The sequence below is a fragment of the Microcaecilia unicolor genome, chromosome 11 (genome assembly GCF_901765095.1).
Source record: "Microcaecilia unicolor chromosome 11, aMicUni1.1, whole genome shotgun sequence".
NCBI classification, from domain to species: Eukaryota; Metazoa; Chordata; class Amphibia; order Gymnophiona; family Siphonopidae; genus Microcaecilia; species Microcaecilia unicolor.
In genome coordinates, this window is record NC_044041.1 from 113736191 (window position 1) to 113759759 (window position 23569).

At 43.3% G+C, this 23569-nt stretch overlaps 1 protein-coding gene across 1 annotated transcript in view; it reads right to left on the reverse strand.

The window, feature by feature from the left end:
• Positions 1-8616: 8616 nt before the first annotated feature.
• FERMT3 (fermitin family member 3) overlaps positions 8617-23569 on the reverse strand; it is a 124541-nt gene continuing 109588 nt past the window's right edge. The window contains exons 13-15 of the mRNA XM_030219129.1: positions 18905-19029; positions 10069-10210; positions 8617-8927 (exon numbers count right to left, since the gene is read on the reverse strand). Of these exons, the coding sequence (XP_030074989.1) occupies positions 8748-8927; positions 10069-10210; positions 18905-19029 (447 nt within the window). The 3' untranslated portion in view covers positions 8617-8747. The remainder of the gene's footprint in view (positions 8928-10068; positions 10211-18904; positions 19030-23569) is intronic.

Consider the following 23569-nt stretch of genomic DNA (forward strand, 5'->3'; position numbering starts at 1 on the left):
GCTTTCGGCTACTGATTGGCTCCTTGAATGTGCTCCGCCCTCAACGTCATTACGTTTGACGCGAGGGCGGGGCCCACATCTGCTGCTACAGAGCTTCGAACAAACGAACTGGCTTCATTGACGTCAGTGGTCAATTGAACGTTGAGAGTGCTTTTTATGTCCAGATGGGGCGTGGCCTAGGGCGCAGATGGGCATGGCTGAGTGCGGGAGTCCGAATAGCCTAGGTCAGGAGCCACAGTTGGAGAGAGGTGAGCTTCAGAACGTCTGAGGGGGATTCAGAATGTCTGAGGGGGATTTTATTTATATAGATGGGCGGTATATAAGACTCCAATAGAATAGAATAGAAAATACAATGTTCTTTTGTTGACTGGAGCATTTTTCCTCTTTAGGTCAAAGGAAAGGAAAGGAAGCGTTGAGAAAGTTTGATGGACAAAGCTTTCTACACAAATATATCTGAAGTACTCTTTTTAACATGTGAAGTCTCCTTTCCTGATCTTTCGCATGAGGTGGCAGGTGAAAAACTGGCAACATTATTAATTGGTTTTGGAAGAAACTTTGAATGGGTTCTGAAGAGAACTTTATTGTCCAAGATATGTGTGTATAAATAGTAATGCAGTAGTGCATGAAGCTCACTGATTCTGCAAGCTGTAGTTATATCCACCAGGAATAGGGTCTTCCAAACCAGAAACGTGATGCAGCTAGATTTGGCAATTCAAAGGGAGGTCCTGTTAATTTTCTTAGTACTAAATTCAGATCCCAAGCAGAAGTCGGTCTTATTGGGGATTTTTTTTTAAACATCTTTCATGAATGTTTTTACAAGGGGATGTTGTAGAGAGACTTCCTTTCTATCGTGTCACAATTGTCTGTTATTGAGTTACATTCAGGTACAGTAGGTATTTCTCTGTCCCCCAGAGGACTTACAATCTAATTCATATCTTAGGCAATGGAGGGTTAAGTGACTTGCCCAAGGCCACAAGGAGTGTCGTCGGGATTTGAACCGTGATCATTCTAGTTCATAGCATACTGCTCTAACTAGTAGGCTACTCTCTGGCCTCAGCACATCTTCAGTAAGATTGCATCTCAGTGCAATAGTCTGAAATATGAAGGAGGCATTAGTGAATATGAGTCATGAGCAATAAACTGGGTCCTCCTTATGTTCTTTGTACTAAGTCAGAAATCATTCCCATTTAAAATTATGAATTTCTTTTGGGAAACAGACTGTTCCTTCCAGGCTTAGAGGGTACAGGATTCCTAGTGTGGTATTGAAAAAGTTTGGGGCGGGTGCAGCATTTTCTCAATGAGGGAACCACAAGGATCTTATCTTTTGAAACATTAAAGGGGCACTATGGGTTGGGGCCATTTGATATTTTTCGATACATACAAATATGGTATTTTATCACTTTTGTTGAGTCAGTAGGGTTACATTATGGGAACATGTGAGAGTTCAAAAAATAATGACTGGGATACTTTATGAATATCTTATGCATAAATCCCTGGGAGTTCCTTTCCAGGCCACATTAACTAAATGGGCAAGGGATTTAAGGCAAGAATATCAGTTGATGCCTTTTTACAGAGTCCTGGGAGATCGGTACTGGTAGAGTCTATACAGCTCCAGGAGGCACACTAAGTTCCTACGTAGATTATATATGGTACCTAAAGTGTGGCCAGGGAGATCTGCAAACTGCATTAAATGTAGTCATTATAAAGAGCTTTATCTTCACTGTCTCTGGGGGTGTGCGCAGATCCAGAAGTATTGGGAGAATCTTTGAAGTCATTTGCAGAATCTTATAGATAAAAACATACCCTGAACATTGGAGGTGTGACTTATGATAACATAGATAATATGAAGCTACAGAAATGCTAGCTATAGAAATGCTAAATAGTAGTAGTAGTAGTAGTTTTGTCTGCAAGACCTGTTTAATAGCCAAAATATGCATCTTTATTCTATGGATATATTCCGAGCCCCTGACAGTTTCATTTTGGAGAAATGTTATGCACGATATGTTATTATTATTATTATTTATTGCATTTGTATCCCACATTCCCCCACCTATTTGCAGGCTCAATGTGGCTTACATAGATTTGATAACATTGTCATAACAGGATATCGGATACAGTTAGTAATGTGTAGCGATTAAGGAAGGGTGAGGGAAGAGAGTTGTTATTTGAAAAACGGAAAGCCTTTCCATGCTGGGGAGAGGGCAATTAATCATTTATAAATATTTGGAATCCATTCTTGAGTTAATTGTCCATACACTTGTAGAGCACCCTTTTCAATTCTCTTTGAGTTGCTTAATCTTCAGAGACTATACCCCTCACCAGTACCCCAGTCCTTTTTCAATGCCTCTTATCCGCTCTCCAGTCTTCCAGGTCATTCACATTATGTCCCAACCTTTTCCCACATCCCTTTTTCTTGCCCTTTTTCTCATCCCTCATTTCACATCCTGCTTCTTCCCCTTTCCCACGCCCCAGTCCCATCCATCTCCTGCTCCTTCCCTCTGCTGTGCCCCACCTCTCCCAGTCCCATCCATCTCCTGCTCCTTCTCTCTGCTGTGTCCCACCTCTCCCAGTCCCATCCATCTTCTGGCTCCTTCCCTCTGCTTACCACCCCTCCCAGTCCCATCCATCGCCTGCTCCTTCCCTCTGCTCACCACTCTTCCCAGCCAGTCCCATCCATCTTCTGCTCCTTTCCTCTGCTCACCATCCCTCCCAGTCTCATCCATCTCTTGCTCCTTTCCTCTGCTGTGCCCCACCTCTCCCAGTCCCATCTATCTTCTGCTCCTTCCCTCTACTCACCATCTCTCCCAGTCTCATCCATCTCCTGCTCCTTCCCTCTGCTGTGCCCCATCCATCTTCTGCTCCTTCCCTCTGCTCACCACTCTTCCCTGCCAGTCCCATCCATCTTCTGCTCCTTCCCTCTGCTCACCATCCCTTCCAGTCTCGTCCATCTTCTGCTCCTTCCCTCTGCTGTGCCCCACCTCTCCCAGTCCCATCCATCTCCTGCTCCTTCCCTCTGCTGTGCCCCACCTCTCCCAGTCCCATCCATCTCCTGCTCCTTCCCTCTGCTGTGATCCACCTCTCCCAGTCCGGGCTGTGCCCCCCCCCCCCCCCCGGTGCACAAGCACACTTTGAGGACGGGGATCGTTATCCCCTCCCCATCCTGTGGCGCAGAAGTCTTCAATCTTTCTGTGCTCCTGGCAGCGTTAGCGATGTATATACGCTGCCTTCGGTCTGCCCTGGAAGCCTTCTCTTCAACTTTCTGTTCCCGCATAGGTGGGACCAAGGGCCGCTGCAAAGAAAAGGCTTCTGGGGCAGTGCGAAGGCAGTGTGTATACATCGCTAACGTTGCCGGGAGCACAGAAAGATTGAAGACTGCAGTGCCAGAGGGAGGGAGGAAGAGAGGGATTGGACGGAATCAATGATCGACAATGCAGGCGGTGGCAAGTCATTTAGGGGGCACTGCCCCCCTTCACCCCCCCCCCCCCCAAACTACGCCCATGCTAAATTTGTAGGACAGGTTTTGTCAGATATGTGAATGTCTTCAGGGCATATTGAATGGCTCTGTTGATCAGGTTGATGTGCAACTTTGTTTCTGATATTGTCCTGGAATCTTGCATTTGAAGCTGTGATAAATGTGCTCCACAACCTCTAAGGAATGCATATACTTCACAGTGAGAGGTTTGGAAGGATGTGACCACCATTGTATCGCCTTTCTGAAATGACTGGCTATTTGTACAGTAGGTGAAAAAACAGAGACTGTGAATATTGGTTCTGTCTCGGCGGTAGTTTTCAATGTGGGCTACTGTTAAGACGTATTATTTTACCACTAACTCATGCTATTTTAACACAGGTCCCATTTTATGCAGACCTAGTTACTAATAACTGGGATTAACAATAACACATCTTAGCAGTAGCCCATGGTGATAACTTCTCCCCTCAGTGTCAGGTACCACTGTGTCTCTCTCATACGTAAGCAGGCTTAATGGCATCACATGCACAATCACAGCCATATGTCCTAATAATTTCCTAATGTGCTTTGCTGTGGCTTTCTTCTTGGCAGACAAGCTACAAACCTAGTTTATCACATCAGCCCTTGACCTGGGTAAAGAAACTGTCAGGGTCTGTGTGTGAATTATTGCTCCTATAAATTCCAAGATTCGGGGAGGAATGAATGCTGACTTTAGGCGATTTATCATAAATCCACCTTCTGAAAGGATGTATCACTGTTTTGAAAGAAGCTGTAACTGATGGGGGGGGGGGGGGGGGGGTATTCCCTAAAATCAACCAGTCTAGATCAGGGGCGTAGCTACTATTGGGCCACAGGGGCCTGGGCCCCCGTAGATTTGGCCCTGGACCCCCCTGCTGACGACCCTCTCAACCCCCCTCCCGCTGTCAACCTGCTGTCGCCGTCTGCTACCTTTGCTGGTGGGGGACCCCAACCCCCGCCAGCTGAAGTCTTCTTCCTTCGTTTGGTTTCCGAGTCTGACGTCCTGCACATACAACGTGCAGGACGTCAGACTCACAGAAACAGAACAAAGCCCTGCAGATCGCAAGGCTTTGTTCTGTTTCTATGAGTACGTGCAGGACGTCAGACTCAGAAATGTTACTGTTTCAGGCTGCACTTTCACTAGGTTGTATATAGTTTCAGGTTAAACCTGCGTTATATCCTCGCCGTTGCGTGGCCCAATTGACCAATGTTTGTTGTTTTCTGTGAGCCTGGATGCTAAGGATATCCCACTTGTGAGAATTAATGCTCTGCTTGTTCTTGGAGAAAGCGAAGTTGCTTACCTGTAGTAGGTATGCTCCAAGGACAGCAGGGCTTAAATTTGCACAAACCCTCCCACTTCCCCTTGGAGTTGTCTCCTATTTTTTTCTTTTTCTTGCTGTAGTATTTAACTGCAGTAGCTGTACACAAGGCGCGGGCGGGAAGGCACCCGCGCATGCATGGTGGCGCATATCTCGCGCTCCACAAAAGCTCTTATGACATGTCATAAAGCCTGGACCAGGCTACGTGGCACCACGTTACCCACTTGTGAGAATAAAAGCCCTGCTGTCCTCGGAGAATACCTGCTACAGGTAAATAACTTCACTATGTGTGTATATGCTTCCTTTAGGTCCAGGGATACAACTAATTGTTGTTGTTTTTTTTGCAGGGGGGGGGGGGGGGTAAAAATGTGGTGAAGTAGTTCAGTCTGAAGTTTCCCACAGATACAAGGTTCGCCTCATACCTCCCGATTATTTTCAGAATTAGCAAGTATTTGGAATAAGACCATTGATTCTGATCCCATTGAGGGACTTCAGGAGAAAATCAAGGTGCTCATTATGGTGAAAGCTTAATCTCTTGAATGAGGGAATTGATTTTAGGCACAGTCTGTATCTATGTTTGACAAGACCAATTATTCATCTGTCAGTTGTTACATGCTTCCAACTTTCTAGAATAGCGCTTATTAAACTTTCTGTGGCTACAACCCTAATATTGTGCTCACAGACGGAACATAACCGCCAGAGGCACAAACCGATCACTTGTCTGTAGAAAGTCTGCTCAGATCACAATCCTAAGCATGGGTTTTACAACTTCATTTGGGCTCGCAACCCAGAGTTTGTGAAGCCCTGTTCTAGAAAATGAAATACCCTGACATACCAGGAGGAGGGAGATCACCTTGTGTAGTCAAAAACTTGGACCAGTTTTAGCTTGTTGTTGGTTTGTTGCTTCTTGTGGTTTCTTATCTCTCAGCATCTGTGGTGCTGGTACTGATGTTGAGGATTTTGAGACCTTGTAAGGATTATGGCATGGATAGTGCCTGTTTAGTGGTTACAAGGTCTGCTGAAGGAATGATATTGATGTCTCTGAGGAGGGTCATTTTATTGCTCAGTGTTATCAGCTGCTGATGTATGAGTGGTGGAGCAATTATCTTTAATCAAGGAGATTTTGGCTCTTCCACCTTTTCTCCAAAAAAGGTTTTTCTCTTTTATGGGGAACATCTGCTATTTACTCATGTATGTATTCTCAGAGCCCAGGTGCTATGAGCCATGCCATTCTCCTTGCTTTTATGGCTACCTGCTCTTCTTGATGACATATCACACCCATCATAGGCTGATCTAATTAAGAACTTAGCACATTCATCCAGTTCTTGGACAGCTGCTGATAATGAATGTAGATTCTCCTCCAGATATGGAGGAGGAGTTGTCTTGAAATTTGTTTCATGTAGAAATTGGATGAATTGAACTTGATGTGCCACTGTATTTGCATTTAGCATAGTAGTATTTTGAAAAACCCTTTCCCCAATTAGATCAAGAAGTTTTGGGTCTTTACCAGGCAGAGTACTGGAATGCAATCTTGAACTCTTGTATTACTTCGTAGCTGATTTGACCACCACAGAGTGATGGATTAATAACAGCTTTTCATGGCCCATCATCACCAGCTAAACTTTTGTATTTTGTCTCCAACCTCTTAGATGTTGGTCATGAACAGAAAGGTGTCTGCCAGATCTTTTCTTATTGGTCTAAAAGGATATTGTGAACAGGCAGGGCTATCACGTCTGTTGGATCTTGATGGAGATTATAATTTTACTTAAGATTTGGAGAGCAGCTATGCTTGCGGTCCTCTTCTGGAGATCAGAAAACTAGTGAAGGTGATCTTGATCTCTGTGATCAAAAAAACTCCCTCCACAGTTCTGTGAACATAGATGCTTCATCTCTGGAGTGACTTGACAGCGGAGGTGAAGAGGGGCTATGTCTCTTTGAACAAGTTTTATTAGTGATGGTATCTGATACAGTAGCATTAGGATGCCTGCTCTTAGTTCTAGCTCCCTGCAATCTATTTTTATGATTTTCCCTTATTTTTCCTCTGTTCAATGCCAAAATTACTGACTCAAGTCAGCAACAGTTTGGTGAGGTGTCCGCTGAGTAATCAGTGCTAAGGGTTGCCTGTTCAACACTATGTTTGTCAGAGCTGGAGAAGGAGGACTTTCCCACATGGTGGGTCTGCACCAGAGAAATCCTTTCCTTATTAAGAAATGATACCTTCAGCACAGTGTTATCAGCACCAAAGGCTGAACTGTATGCAGTTGACAAAATATGCTTTAAGCCTCTAAAGGCTTTTTTGCCAATAGAATATAAAATTTTACAGATTTTAAGGTATTTTACTTATTTATTTATTGCATTTGTATCCCACATTTTCCCACCTATTTGCAGGCTCAATGTGGCTTACAGAGTATTGTTATGACATAGTCAATTTCAGGATATCAGATACAATTGGTAATGTACAAAGATTAAGTAGGGGAAGAGAGAAGGAAGGTGTTAGGCAGGATAGTGTAGAAGGTGGGCTTTAATAGCTGGATGGGTTGGTGAGGCTTCTGAAGAGGAGCTCTTATGATTCCCCCCCCCCCTTGGAGTAGCTTAGATTTCTCCGCTTCCTCAGGAGAGGGGGGGGGGGTCCCTTTTCCTTTCTTTCAGTATTAGGCTCCATAATCTTCCTAGCCCTCTGAGACATGTGGCATAGCAACAGCAATACGTTTTATTGTGGGATTTCCCTTATATAATGGGCACAGCATTTGTACCTGTTTATTACCAACTTAACAGTTTGGGCAGAGTTTACCTCTGGCATTACTACACTCATCAATAGCCAAACTCAATGATGAAAATTTTTTAATTTGTTATTTTCTTCAAAAGTGAATTCTGTAACACTGATGGATAGAAGCTAATGTCTGACTGACCGTGACTGTGGATGAAAAATGACTGATGGCTACAGTGAAAGTTGGCAATGTGGGAACTCCCATACAGCCTTAGCTAGCTTTACTAGATGTTTTGTGAGATTTAGGAAGTTAATCCCAACATGACTCTGTCCTGATGATGTCACCTCAACAGATTAGTTGTAGTGATCCTGTCCATGGAGAAAAAAAAGTATGTCAGTGCATGCATCTTTTACCAGAACTATAAATATAAGGAAAAATATATAGCTGTTTACCCTCTGATTTATTAATTAATATTTCAGAATCAGATCTTAGTATAATGTCTGAATAGGTAGATCAAGGATGTCTGAAGGGAATCTTATTCCCAGAAGTGGCGTTTTCCTTGTGTAAAAAGGGAAGGTAATACTGACGCCTTCTGCTTGGTTTTCTGCTACTTTATTTGTGCTTGTCCAAGGATATGTGGATTGCCCGAGAAGTGACAACACAAATGGAACAACCCTCTTTTTTTCAACCGTTGTGTTTCAGGAGCATCTTTGCTTATGCAGTTCAAAGTATTATGATAGTATTATGAGTGGAGTGGAGGAGTGGCCTAGTGGTTAGGGTGGTGGACTTTGGTCCTGAGGAACTGAGTTCAATTCCCACTTCAGGCACAGGCAGCTCCTTGTGACTTTGGGCAAGTCTTTTAACCCTTCATTGCCCCAGGTACAAATAAGTACCTGTATACAATATGTAAGCTGTAATGAGCCTGCCATCAGTGGGAAAACACGGGGTACAAATGTAAGTAAAAATAAATGATAGGGACTGTGTTTTTGTGTATGGTGTACAGCGCTTCGTATGCCTTGTAGCGCTATAGACGTGATAAGTAGTAGTAGTAGTCCAGCGATGAGAGGTGGTTTTGTAAAACAAAAGAGAAGAAAACATAATAAAAACTCTTAAGTTCTTTTATAATAGTGCCATGGACGTAAATATGAGGTGTGCTTAAGAAAAATGATGTTTGTGATGCTGGATTATTTCTTCCAGGTGAAGAAGAGAATTTGTAGGAAGGGATAGGTAGTTTTAAAGGGCCTCATGGCCACCAGTGAGTTTATGGAAGAGTTCCTCGTTCAGTGCTATGTTTTGGTCCTTGGAACGTGTGGACATAAAGATGTAGCCTCCGATATACTCATGTACAATCTTGCAGTTGCTTGAGATGCAGCTGAAGGCCACGTTGATGTGCTCATCAAACTCAATGGCAACCTTGAAAAGCACAAAGAATATGTGAGTGAAGAAAGTAATATGGAATTCATGAGTTGCCTGTAATACATTTGCTAAGATATGGGTGGAAAACTAGAGAATTCTAGTGAGCTCAACTCTCTTCTGATCTTGTTACAATAATAGTCATATGATAATGCAAAAGAATATTATTAGCCAATAACAAATAGTATTCATTTTATTTCCATCAAAAAGATAAAAGGCTGAGGTAAGCATGCTAGGATTTGAACCTGGAAGCCTCAAGTGTACATTTATGCTGTGTGGAGCCTTTATGGCTTAATTTGGTGTTATTCCTTCTCCTCCTTTCTTGATGCACAGCTGAAAATTATGGAATCTTCCAGACTTCATCAATTGACAGAGGGTGTGTCATCATAGTTGGACTAAATCTGAAGTGTTATTTAATTGAACTGTTAAAGAAATACAGGCAGTCTGGCTGGCAGCATATAATATCTTGCATGCCCTAGACTTTTCTCTCTAAACTGAGCAGGATTTCACCACCTGCAGTCCTGCCAGCGGGAGGAGGGAGGTTGCTGTTTCACTATTACATTTTCAATAGTGAGGGTCAGGCAAGCTCTGCAGGACTCCAGCAAACCTGCTTGCCCATAGCAATTGAAAACACAATATTTAAGCACACCCCCCCCCCCCCCACACTGGCAGCAATGCAGTTGGAGGATTCCTGCTCTACTTAGAGCAATGTTTCCTAAGTCCGGTCCTGGAGTACCCCTTGCCAGTCAAGTTTTCAGGATATCCACAATGAATATGCATGAAAGAGATTTGCATACAATGGAGGTAGTGTATGCAAATCAAGGTCATGCATATTCATTGTGGATATCCTGACAACCTGACTGGCAAGGGGTAGTCCAGGATTGCATATGGGAAATAATGGCTTAGAGGGAACAGTGCTTCCATACTGGGGAGAACACAAATTCTAGCTTCCTTTTCTTGACAGCAGTCACTTAATTTTGCATGCAAATGCTGTGCTTCCACAGGAAGGTGATAGCTGGATTTGTGTGATAATGGCATGAGAAAGGTGCTTCATTGTTGCTTTTAGTTTATATTCCTGCTAGAGGCCATACACACTTCTGGCCATATGTAATGGACAGTTGAAGATTAAACCTCTGCTTACCTGCCTGATGTCCCAGTTGACGTTCCACTGGCGCATATTGCTGTAGCGCCACGTTTTTACTACATCACCTACACTCAGGTCAATGCGGATCAGGCGGTTGTTGGCAATGCCCAGAATTTCATCTTTCCGGCAGCCCTTGAACCTGAAGGATTAGAAAATAGGTGGGGAAAGAGGTGAGGTGACTGCATAATATTGGAAAGAAAGCCCTAGAAAGGATGCAGTGGTCTGGTAGTGAAGCAAGGGTCATAGCACAGTGGCCATATAGGTGTAGACTATCAAAAGGTTTACCTGGCTAAGTCTGCCCACTAGATAAATTCTTCTGGCAAACTCACATGACACATAAATTTTACTAGGGCAAAAGAGAGGCCAACCAGAGATATTTTGTAAGGTAGATTTTCAGATTTAATCAGTTAGTAGGATACTCTGTGCTAACTGGCTAAATTTAGCCAAACAAATACATGTGCTGTATTAGCAGACCTGAATCTCTTTGGCTGCTTCTTAGTTAACTTTCCCTGAGCTCCCATATAAACATTTCTCTGATCCCTCTTGCTCTCTCTGTAGCCTGGCACCTGGTATAAAAATGAGAAACATCCACCTTCCAACCCCAGTCCCTCCCCCTTTGAATGTACAGAAATGGTGAAAAGTATTGAGCAGGGCTAACAGTGCTCTACCTCCTGAAACCCATGTCTGATTTAGGAAAGAACTGTTCCTCCTCATCCCCATGCTCAAGAAGGCCCTAGAACCTCCCCAATCTGAACTGGCAAGAAGACTCACTGTTCCTGTTGGCTTGGAGTCCAGATAACTCTGGCAACAACAATAAGTGAATTTCAGCCCTAGCCTGCTAAGGGGCCTTTTATTATTTAAAATGCACTAAAATTTACAGTTACTGCGGCTTAACCTGGGATTTTACTATGCGGTAGCTGCAAAATTTTACTGGCACCTTCTGGGGGGAAGTTCCCACTATTTTTATTGCACTATTGGTGCATGGTAGCTGCTTAGAGTTAACACAGGACCACTTACCACCTCCTATTTAGGAGGTGGTAAGTGATCTTACATTAATTCTGCATTAACTGGTTTGCATGTGGTTATCATGCTAGCTGGTTAATGTTTCCATGCCCTCTCTCTGCCTATGCCACACCCTCTGAAGGAAAAAATATGAAAAATGCAGCAATGGGTGGTTTAACCTGTGGAAATAGGCAAACTACCACAAAACCTCTTAATGCGATCGAACTCCCCCGACTGTTGCACGACTGTCTGTGGAAGAATGGCAGCTTAAATGAAGAACCCTACCTAATTATAGTAAGTAATAGCATGATTTTGAAGCCTGCCACATCAGCATATCCACACCTCCTTACCTTATGAGTACCTGAGACATCATGACCTTTCCTCACCATCAGTGGCATCTACCTTCAAGGAGGACTCCGTTCTGAAGTCTTTAACAGCGCACATTTAGGACTGATAAAGAGTGCTAAACTCTCCACTGCTGACTCCTTTCCTTTCATCTTGCTGCACCATCTGCCTGGAATAGACTTCCTGAGCCGGTACGTCAAGCTCCATCTCTGGCCATCTTCAAATCTAAGCTAAAAGCCCACCTTTTTTATGCTGCTTTTAACTCCTAACCCTTATTCACTTGTTCAGAACCCTTATTTTATCATTCTCACTTTAATATTCCCTTATCTCTTGTTTGTCCTGTTTGTCTGTCCTAATTAGATTGTAAACTCTGTTGAGCAGGGACTGTCTCTTCATGTTCAAGTGTACAGCGCTGTGTACGTCTAGTAGCGCTTTAGAAATGATAAGTAGTAGTAGTAAACCCAACTGACTTAAACTAGCTCCAAAAGCTATCACCATGAAATGGCTCACAGGGATTTGCTTAGCCCTTTTGAGCACACCAGGCGGCAGCCTACCAGATAACTTTGTGCCTAATCCTATCTCCGTAATCTATAACCCGTCTAGAAAACCCTGTACTAAGAAATACCCTAATTATAATGTTGGATATCTGCTAGACAATGCCAATACATACCATCAGAACACTACTATGGTTACAGACAAGAACCAAATGGCTAACATTCGACAGCCTAAAAAAACCTTGCTACCTTTTGCAACATTTGACAGCCTAAAAAAACCTTGCTACCTTTTGCAATTATCTCAACAATTCTCCCCTTTGAACACAAGTCTCAACTCACTTTGGTCCTTGCCATTTTTATCAACACCAGGTCTGTGGGGAACAAGGCTCTCTTACTAAGGAATCTGCTAGAATCTTCAGATTTGCACTTTCTGTTTATCTCAGAAACTTGGCTTACAGAAGTTGATAGTCAAATACTGCCCCGCATCTATCCACCCGGTTATGGTATTTTTCATTCTCCAAGATGGTAAAAAAGAAGGTGGACTTGCTCTTATCTTTAAGATTTTTTTCCATAGTTCTGGGGTTTTCCCTGAACTGGAATACATGCTGTGCAAATTCTGCGATGATTCAAAAGAGGCAAATCAAATCACCCTACTCCTCATTTACCATCTCCAGGAGCTTGGTCCGAGACAGAACCTCTACTTGAAGAGATTACTTCCTTTGCCATGTCACAATTTTCAAGGATTATTTTCCTGAGAAAAGGAGTGAACAAACATGTGGACAAAGGGGAGTCGGTTGATATTGTGTATCTGGATTTTCAAAAGGCGTTTGACAAGGTACCTCATGAAAGGCTACAGAGGAAATTGGAGGGTCATGGGATAGGAGGAAATGTCCTATTGTGGATTAAAAACTGGTTGAAGGATAGGAAACAGAGAGTGGGGTTAAATGGGCAGTATTCACAATGGAGAAGGGTAGTTAGTGGGGTTCCTCAGGGGTCCGTGCTAGGACCGCTGCTTTTTAATATATTTATAAATGATTTAGAGATGGGAGTAACTAGCGAGGTAATTAAATTTGCTGATGACACAAAGTTATTCAAAGTCGTTAAATCGCGACAGGATTGTGAAAAATTACAAGAGGACCTTACGAGACTGGGAGACTGGGTGCTAAATGGCAGATGATGTTTAATGTGAGCAAGTGCAAGATGATGCATGTGGGAAAAAAGAACCCGAATTATAGCTACGTCATGCAAGGTTCCACGTTAGGAGTTACGGACCAAGAAAGGGATCTGGGTGTCGTCGTCGATAACACACTGAAACCTTCTGCTCAGTGTGCTGCTGCGGCTAAGAAAGCGAATAGAATGTTGGGTATTATTAGGAAAGGTATGGAAAACAGGTGTGAGGATGTTATAATGCTGTTGTATCGCTCCATGGTGCGACCGCACCTTGAGTATTGTGTTCAATTCTGGTCGCCGCATCTCAAGAAAGATATAGTAGAATTGGAAAAGGTGCAGCGAAGGGCGACTAAAATGATAGCGGGGATGGGACGATTTCCCTATGAAGAAAGACTAAGGAGGCTAGGGCTATACAGCTTGGAGAAGAGACGGCTGAGGGGAGACATGATAGAGGTATATACAGTGGTGGAAATAAGTATTTGATCCCTTGCTGATTTTGTAAGTTTGCCCACTGACAAAGACATGAGCAGCCCATAATTGAAGGGTAGGTTATTGGTAACAGTGAGAGATAGCACATCACAAATTAAATCCGGAAAATCACATTGTGGAAAGTATATGAATTTATTTGCATTCTGCAGAGGGAAATAAGTATTTAATCCCTCTGGCAAACAAGACCTAATACTTGGTGGCAAAACCCTTGTTGGCAAGCACAGCGGTCAGACGTCTTCTGTAGTTGATGATGAGGTTTGCACACATGTCAGGAGGAATTTTGGTCCACTCCTCTTTGCAGATCATCTCTAAATCATTAAGAGTTCTGGGCTGTCGCTTGGCAACTCGCAGCTTCAGCTCCCTCCATAAGTTTTCAATGGGATTAAGGTCTGGTGACTGGCTAGGCCACTCCATGACCCTAATGTGCTTCTTCCTGAGCCACTCCTTTGTTGCCTTGGCTGTATGTTTTGGGTCATTGTCGTGCTGGAAGACCCAGCCACGACCCATTTTTAAGGCCCTGGCGGAGGGAAGGAGGTTGTCACTCAGAATTGTACGGTACATGGCCCCATCCATTCTCCCATTGATGCGGTGAAGTAGTCCTGTGCCCTTAGCAGAGAAACACCCCCAAAACATAACATTTCCACCTCCATGCTTGACAGTGGGGACGGTGTTCTTTGGGTCATAGGCAGCATTTCTCTTCCTCCAAACACGGCGAGTTGAGTTCATGCCAAAGAGCTCAATTTTTGTCTCATCTGACCACAGCACCTTCTCCCAATCACTCTCGGCATCATCCAGGTGTTCACTGGCAAACTTCAGACGGGCCGTCACATGTGCCTTCCGGAGCAGGGGGACCTTGCGGGCACTGCAGGATTGCAATCCGTTATGTCGTAATGTGTTACCAATGGTTTTCGTGGTGACAGTGGTCCCAGCTGCCTTGAGATCATTGACAAGTTCCCCCCTTGTAGTTGTAGGCTGATTTCTAACCTTCCTCATGATCAAGGATACCCCACGAGGTGAGATTTTGCGTGGAGCCCCAGATCTTTGTCGATTGACAGTCATTTTGTACTTCTTCCATTTTCTTACTATGGCACCAACAGTTGTCTCCTTCTCGCCCAGCGTCTTACTGATGGTTTTATAGCCCATTCCAGCCTTGTGCAGGTGTATGATCTTGTCCCTGACATCCTTAGACAGCTCCTTGCTCTTGGCCATTTTGTAGAGGTTAGAGTCTGACTGATTCACTGAGTCTGTGGACAGGTGTCTTTCATACAGGTGACCATTGCCGACAGCTGTCTGTCATGCAGGTAACGAGTTGATTTGGAGCATCTACCTGGTCTGTAGGGGCCAGATCTCTTACTGGTTGGTGGGGGATCAAATACTTATTTCCCTCTGCAGAATGCAAATAAATTCATATACTTTCCACAATGTGATTTTCCGGATTTAATTTGTGATGTGCTATCTCTCACTGTTACCAATAACCTACCCTTCAATTATGGGCTGCTCATGTCTTTGTCAGTGGGCAAACTTACAAAATCAGCAAGGGATCAAATACTTATTTCCACCACTGTAAAATAATGAGTGGAGTGGAACAGGTGGATGTGAAGTGTCTGTTCACGCTTTCCAAAAATACTAGGACTAGGGGGCATGCGATGAAACTACAGTGTAGTAAATTTAAAACAAATCGGAGAAAATTTTTCTTCACCCAACGTGAAATTAAACTCTGGAATTCGTTGCCGGAGAAAGTGGTGAAGGCGGTTAGCTTAGCAGAGTTTAAAAAGGGGTTGGACGGTTTTCTAAAGGACAAGTCCATAAACCGCTACTAAACGGACTTGGAAAAATCCAAAATTCCAGGAATAACATGTATAGAATGTTTGTACGTTTGGGAAGCTTGCCAGGTGCCCTTGGCCTGGATTGGCTGCTGTCGTGGACAGGATGCTGGGCTCGATGGACCCTTGGTCTTTTCCCAGTATGGCATTACTTATGTACTTATGTACCTACACTTGGAAAATGATGCAGACACCAATGTCTACAGCTTCAAATCATTCCTGAAGAACTGCCAACGAACTACATTCTCCGAGGGTGCAACTCATGAAAAAGGCCATATTGACTTCCTATCCTAATAACTTGATCAATTCATTCAAATAGAAGCCAGTACCATGGTCTGACCACTTCCAACTGGATTTCATCATTAATATCTGTATGTCAAGCTTAACTAGATACAAGTCTTCCAAACTCATCTCTACCAGAAGTAAAATCAACGAGGCCATTTTCTGGTCTGAGCTAACAGATTCCCACACTACTGCATCTCCTACACATGGTTCAGTGAAATCCCACTGGGACACCAAGGTGAAAGCCATACTGGACAAAATTGATCCATTTACCACTAAAAAGGTCTTGACATCAAGAAATTTGCCATGGTTTACAGAGGAACTATCCATCCTAAAAAAGGAATGTTGACGCCTTTAAAAGCAATGGAGAAGAACAAAGATACTACTGATAAATCCAAATGGAAGTTAGCCTTCCGATGCTACAAAATGAAGGTAGCTGACTCAAAACACCAATACTATAGCAGCCTAATAGGTAATAGGTCAAGATGATCTTGTCAACAAAAAACTTTTCTCCTTAGTTAAAACACTAAATTCCACTAATAAGGATGAACATTCACAGAAAACACGTCCCACCGCCCAAGACCTAGCTGATCATTTTGCCAATAAGATCTTCCAAATTAGGTCTGAACTATCTAAAACTACACCAACAGAGGAAAATAGTCCAACTGACCAAAACTGGGAATCTTTCAGTCACTAACAGTTGAGGATATAAGATCAATGCTGTTGATATGCTCCCGAGCCAACTGCTCCCTGGATCAATGCCCAAAACACCTACTCATCCTACCATCCCTATGGAAGCAGTAAACTGGCTACTCGATAATCTCAATGAGCTGTTAAAAACTGGCTCTCTTCCTCCTGACCTGGGCAAAATTGTTCTCACTCCACTACTGAAGGGATCTGGGCTAGACGTAACATTGCTTGCAAACTACGGTCCAGTGGCAAGCATACCCCTTTTTGCTAAAGTATTAGAAACCTACATTAGTAAACATCTCTCTTTATATCTGGAAAAATTTTCTGTTTTATATTGGTCATAATTTGAGTTCAAATTGTCACGTAGTACGGAATCATTGTTGCTAGTAATTCTTCTCCAATTCGATATATCAGCAGCATTCGATGTGGCTGACCAGACACTGCTGCTCGAACACAAGGATCAGATAGGAATAACAGGGACTGTATTCAAATGGTTCAGCAAATTCCTTTCAAATCAAAGCTGCCAAGTAAAACAACCAACTTTCCAACTTCTGGTCTCCTAACTGTGGGGTCCCGCAGGGATCTCCACTCTCAGCTATCTTATTCAATCTCTTTATGTCATCCCTTGCCTCAATACACTTGGGACTTAATGAACTACTATGACATCCTGCTTCTCTTACCAGTAACAGCATCAAACATAGATTCAACTCAGTCTGTAGTGAATGGTTATGACTGCTGTCAGCACCTGGGCCCTGACCAATAAACTGAAATTAAATGTGCAAAAATCAAGGTCCTGTGGTTCCGAAATTAGGGAGGTCTCATCATCAATATCCTTCACCAATAGTCAAATCTTTACAGTCAAATCTGAAACCAGAGTACTAGGGGTCTTGCTTGATTCTTCACTCACCTTCACTTCCCGTATTAACCAGCTATGGAAGAAAACACTATTCAAAATGAGTCAGCTACATCTAGTCAGATCATTCCTTAACCAAAAAGCCTTCGCACTACTAGTTCAAATGTTAGTCCTACCTCACTTGGATTACTGTAACGTTCTATTTCTTGGTATTGTCACTATTAGAAAAAACTGCAAATCATACAGAACACAGCTGCTAGACTAATATACAGATTAAATAGATATACTAGTGTTTCAGCTCATCTAAACAAACTGCACTGGCTTCCCATAGCAGAAAGGTTCAAAGCTGCTTGTTTAGTTTTTCAAATCCTACAGGGCTTCACCTCTGAACTGCTAAGACTGCTTCACTAAGTCTGGTCCAGTCTAAACAACAACTGATGCTAACATCGCAGTTCCAAAAGACAATTAGAAATCAGAAAATTTTCAGCTTTCTATTTCATGTTCTTGGAGTCAGGGCCGCCGAGAGACTGGGCCGGGCCCGGGGCAAGGCCGCCCCTGGGGCCCCGCCCCTGCCGCTCTCACCACTCCCCCCCCCCCCGATGTCGCCACCGCTCCCCCCCTGAGACTGCCGCAGCCACTGCTCCCCCCTCCACCCCCCCAAGGTCGCCGCTCCCCCCCTCCGTCCGCCACCGGGCCGGGCCCCCTGCATTGAAATCGCAGTCTCACCTCTGTGAAAGCAGCGCTGCAGAACACCTCCCTTCGGCCCTCCTTCCCTCCTTGTGTCCCACCCTCGCAGAAGCTACATCAGGCGAGGGCGGGACACAGGGAGGGAAGGAGGGCCGAAGGGAGGTGTTCTGCTGCCTACAGCGCTGCTTTCACGGAGGTGAGATGCGATTTCAATGCAGGGGGCAGACAGTCGACGACGAAGGGCGGGTGGGACTGCGGCGCCAGGCCCCCCTTGGAGGCCCGGGCCCGGGGAATTTTGTCTCCCCCGCCCCCCCCCCCTCTCGGTGACTATGCTTGGAGTCAAAATATGGAACTCTCTACCTATTCCCATCAGAACAGAAAACAGAACCTCAACTTCAGGAAGAGGCTTAAAACCTTTCTCTTCCCAAAGACTGCTTCTTAACAATCCATTATGACTTCTACCTCCTAGTATCATCCATTATCCTTTCCTTAATATTTTTAGTCTCTTGCATTAATCCAATGGTCTCTAATGTTTCTCAACCCTCACACTATCACTATTTGCCTTTGTCTCACCTAGAATGTAAACCACACTAAACCCTGGAAAGGGAATATTAGCAGTATACAAGAATAGATTTGAATTAGAATTTGCTTCTGTGTGTTAACTGCACATTAAGGGCTTAATGCTCTTTTGTAAAAGTGCCCCTAAATTTGTTAAATCTAAGCAGTCTAATTTGTTTGGCAAAATGTAGATGACTTTTCATCCGAACATCTAGCTGGCTAGGTTCAACTGAAAATTTAGATAAATATAACTGGTTAAAATGTATTTTCTGCTCAGCATTTTTTAAAAATCTTCCTCATAGTGTCTTCTCTGGATCTGCTTTTTCCTGTTAACTTCTAATTGTCTTGACTCTGATCTGATTTCACACATCTAAATTAAACAATTTTAATATTAACTTAACAACTGTGATATGGAAACTTAAAAATAAAAGTGCGTTTACCTGACCAAAAAGTAAGAGATCCCAAAGTCTGGGAGAGATTGCCATGCTTGTATAAACCTCATCTTGGCTTCCATCAGTGTGAGCTGAGCCACATTCTGATGGGCTTCCAGGATACGAGGAGTTAACTGCAAAAAGAATCAAACACACAAAATGGTTTAAACTATTTAGTTGCTTAAGACTCTAGATACTTTGCACTTTGCTTCATGAAGCATCAAAGATGTTGTCTCTATAGGAATGGCTTCTTTAGGTCTGAATAAAGTATTTCATCAACTGAAATTAGTATGTTGCAATGTGGGTGTTTAGAATTCTGGTACATTTTCCTTCCTACTATATTGAGCATCTTAGGATCCTTTTAGTACATAAGTACATAAGTAGTGCCATACTGGGAAAGACCAAAGGTCCATCTAGCCCAGCATCCTGTCACCGACAGTGGCCAATCCAGGTCAAGGGCACCTGGCACGCTCCCCAAACGTAAAAACATTCCAGACAAGTTATACCTAAAAATGAGGAATTTTTCCAGTCCATTTAATAGCGGTCTATGGACTTGTCCTTTAGGAATCTATCTAACCCCTTTTTAAACTCCGTCAAGCTAACCGCCCGTACCACGTTCTCCGGCAATGAATTCCAGAGTCTAATTACACGTTGGGTGAAGAAAAATTTTCTCCGATTCGTTTTAAATTTACCACACTGTAGCTTCAACTCATGCCCTCTAGTCCTAGTATTTTTGGATAGCGTGAACAGTCGCTTCACATCCACCCGATCCATTCCACTCATTATTTTATACACTTCTATCATATCTCCCCTCAGCCGTCTCTTCTCCAAGCTGAAAAGCCCTAGCCTTCTCAGCCTCTCTTCATAGGAAAGTCGTCCCATCCCCACTATCATTTTCGTCGCCCTTCGCTGTACCTTTTCCAATTCTACTATATCTTTTTTGAGATACGGAGACCAGTACTGAACACAATACTCCAGCTGCGGTCGCACCATGGAGCGATACAACGGCATTATAACATCCGCACACCTGGACTCCATACCCTTCCTAATAACACCCAACATTCTATTCGCTTTCCTAGCCGCAGCAGCACACTGAGCAGAAGGTTTCAGCGTATCATCGACGACGACACCCAGATCCCTTTCTTGATCCGTAACTCCTAACGCGGAACCTTGCAAGACGTAGCTATAATTCGGGTTCCTCTTACCCACATGCATCACTTTGCACTTGTCAACATTGAACTTCATCTGCCACTTGCACGCCCATTCTCCCAGTCTCGCAAGGTCCTCCTGTAATCGTTCACATTCCTCCTGCGACTTGACGACCCTGAATAATTTTGTGTCATCGGCGAATTTAATTACCTCACTAGTTATTCCCATCTCTAGGTCATTTATAAATACATTAAAAAGCAACGGACCCAGCACAGACCCCTGCGGGACCCCACTAACTACCCTCCTCCACTGAGAATACTGGCCACGCAATCCTACTCTCTGCTTCCTATCTTTCAACCAGTTCTTAATCCATAATAATACCCTACCTCCGATTCCATGACTCTGCAATTTCTTCAGGAGTCTTTCGTGCGGCACTTTGTCAAACGCCTTCTGAAATCCAGATATACAATATCAACCGGCTCCCCATTGTCCACATGTTTGCTTACCCCCTCAAAAAAAATGCATTAGATTGGTGAGGCAAGACTTCCCTTCACTAAATCCGTGCTGACTTTGTCTCATCAGTCCATGTTTTTGTATATGCTCTGCAATTTTATTCTTAATAATAGCCTCCACCATCTTGCCCGGCACCGACGTCAGACTCACCGGTCTATAATTTCCCGGATCTCCTCTGGAACCTTTCTTAAAAATCGGAGTAACATTGGCTACCCTCCAGTCTTCCGGTATTACACTCGATTTTAGGGACAGATTGCATATTTCTAACAGTAGCTCCGCAAGTTCATTTTTTAGTTCTATTAATACTCTGGGATGAATACCATCAGGTCCCGGTGATTTACTACTCTTCAGCTTGCTGAACTGACCCATTACATCCTCCAAGGTTACAGAGAATTTGTTTAGTTTCTCTGACTCCCCCGCTTCAAATATTCTTTCCGGCACCGGTGTCCCCCCCAAATCCTCCTCGGTGAAGACCGAAGCAAAGAATTCATTTAATTTCTCCGCTACGGCTTTGTCCTCCTTGATCGCCCCTTTAACACCATTTTCGTCCAGCGGCCCAACCGACTCTTTGGCCGGTTTCCTGCTTTTAATGTATCTAAAAAAGTTTTTACTATGTATTTTTGCTTCCAACGCTAATTTCTTCTCAAAGTCCTTTTTTGCCCTCCTTATCTCCGCTTTGCATTTGGAGGGGGATTGGGGTGGAAATGGCTGCTCTTGGATCACTTAAGGGCAGATTTGATCACCACAGACTAGTGTGGAAGCAGGTGTTTGTCATGTCCCACTGAGGATTATACATAATTTCTAGGAAGCAGGATTGGAGAGTGGTGCTTGCCAAATCTTACCGGGTCTCAAGAAGGATATTATGGATCAGGAATATTACAAGGTCTTTTGAGGCATCTACGAAAGGGAAAGGGAATGGGACTTGATATACCGCCTTTCTGTGGTTTTTCAACTACATTCTAAGCAGTTTACATATTATATACAAGTACTTGTTTTTTATACCTGGGGCAATGGAGGGTTAAGTGACTTACCCAGAGTCACAAGGGCCTGCAGTGAGAATTGAACCCAGTTCCCCAGGATCAACATCTGCTGCATTAACCACTAGGCTACTCCTCCACTTAAGGAAACCCAGCAATTCTGACCTTGATTCAAGTTTTTCCTTCACTGATATTGCCAATTCTTTGGACACCTTTTGTAAGAACTTTGGATATAATGGTGCTTATTTTAGAAGTGTTATTCATGTTTTAGACATGCATAAACTGGCACTTAGAAATTCATATTTTTTAAATTCCATTTTTGAAACTTGATATACTGCTCAATCTGGCAGACAGGTCTGAGCGGTGTTTGGCAGACAGTCCTAGTAGTAAATGTCTAAGCCCTGATTTTACCAAGCTGAGATATACATGTCTAAAACTGAAGAATGTGCAAATGGCAAGGAGGTGTGGGCATCTTTTGAGGGGACTAGAGTGGGTAAAAAAAAAAAGAATGTTTATTCCCCATTCCAGAATACATTCTAATAGATCGACATGGAGATTTACATCTGCTACCCGGGATGTTTAGGTTAAAGAAAAGTGATCTTGTTGGAACAGCACTCCACTGGAGGGATCGGGGAGGTCACACTCTTAATCTCCCAGTGGTTGATGTTTCCTCTGAAAGAGAAACTGGCAAGGGATATCAGACTTGGAAAAAATAATATTTATGTTTCAAAAATGGCTAAGATAAACGTTTGTCTAAATGTTTATGTTGCTATTCTGCGGAAATATAGAAGAGCAAAACCTCGCAGAGATGAACACACTCAGGAGACAGCAAAAGTGACAAAATGAAACCAACAGTCTGCAGTCCAAATGAGCCGAGAAAAGGTTTCTTAGCCTGGAATCATATCTGGTGGAATTCTTCCAATAGACAATATTTGAGATATTTATTTATTTATTTATTGCATTTGTATCCCACATTTTCCCACCTATTTGCGGGTTCAGTGTGGCTTACAATACATTGTGAATGGTGGAAATACAGTTTGTTACAGTTTGTTATGGATTACATTGTGAGGAGTTATGCGAAAACAAAGTCAAAGTATCGTTAAGGCAATAGAACAATGGAAAGAAATAGCGTTTTGTATTTTATGCCTTTGCAATTAGGGAAGTGAAGGTTGAGGAAAGTTCGGGATGATCTTTTAGCGTTTCTGGGTGGTAGGTCTATTAAGTCAGACATGTAAGCTGGGGCTTCACAGTGAATGATTTTGTGGACTAATGTGCATACTTTAAAAGTAATGCGTTCCTTGAGTGGGAGCCAGTGTAGTTTCTCTCGTAAGGGTTTGGCACTTTCGTATTTTGGTTTTCCGAAGATGAGTCTGGCTGCTGTGTTCTGGGCTGTTTGTTCCTCAGTGTTTGCTCTTTACAACCTGCGTATAGTGAGTTGCAGTAATTCAGATGGCTGAGTACGAGGGATTGCACTAGGCTGCGAAAGACGGATCTTGGGAAGAATGGTCTTATTCTTTTCAGTTTCCACATGCAGTAGAACATTTTTTTAGTTGTGTTGTTTGCATGAGTTTCAAGTGTTAAGTGGCGGTCAATAGTGACTCCAAGGATTGTTAGAGTTTCTGAGATTGGAAGGTTTAGTTTTGGTGTGTTTATAGCGGTAAATTCATTCGTGTTGTACTGGGAGGTGAGTATCAGGCATTGAGTTTTTTCTGTGTTTAGTTTCAATCGAAATGCATCTGCCCAGGAGTTCATGATGTGTAGACTTTGGTTGATTTCATGGGAGATTTCTTTAATGTCTTGTTTGAAAGGGATGTATATTGTTACATCATCGGCGTATATATACGGGTTGAGGTTATGGTTTGATAGAAGTTTTGCCAAGGGGATCATCATTAGGTTGAAAATAGTAGGTGAGAGGGGTGATCCTTGCGGTACTCCACATTCAGGTGTCCATGTAGCAGACGTAGTTGAATTTGATGTGACTTGATATGAGCGCAGGGTTAGGAACCCCTTGAACCAGTTTAGGACATTTCCTCCG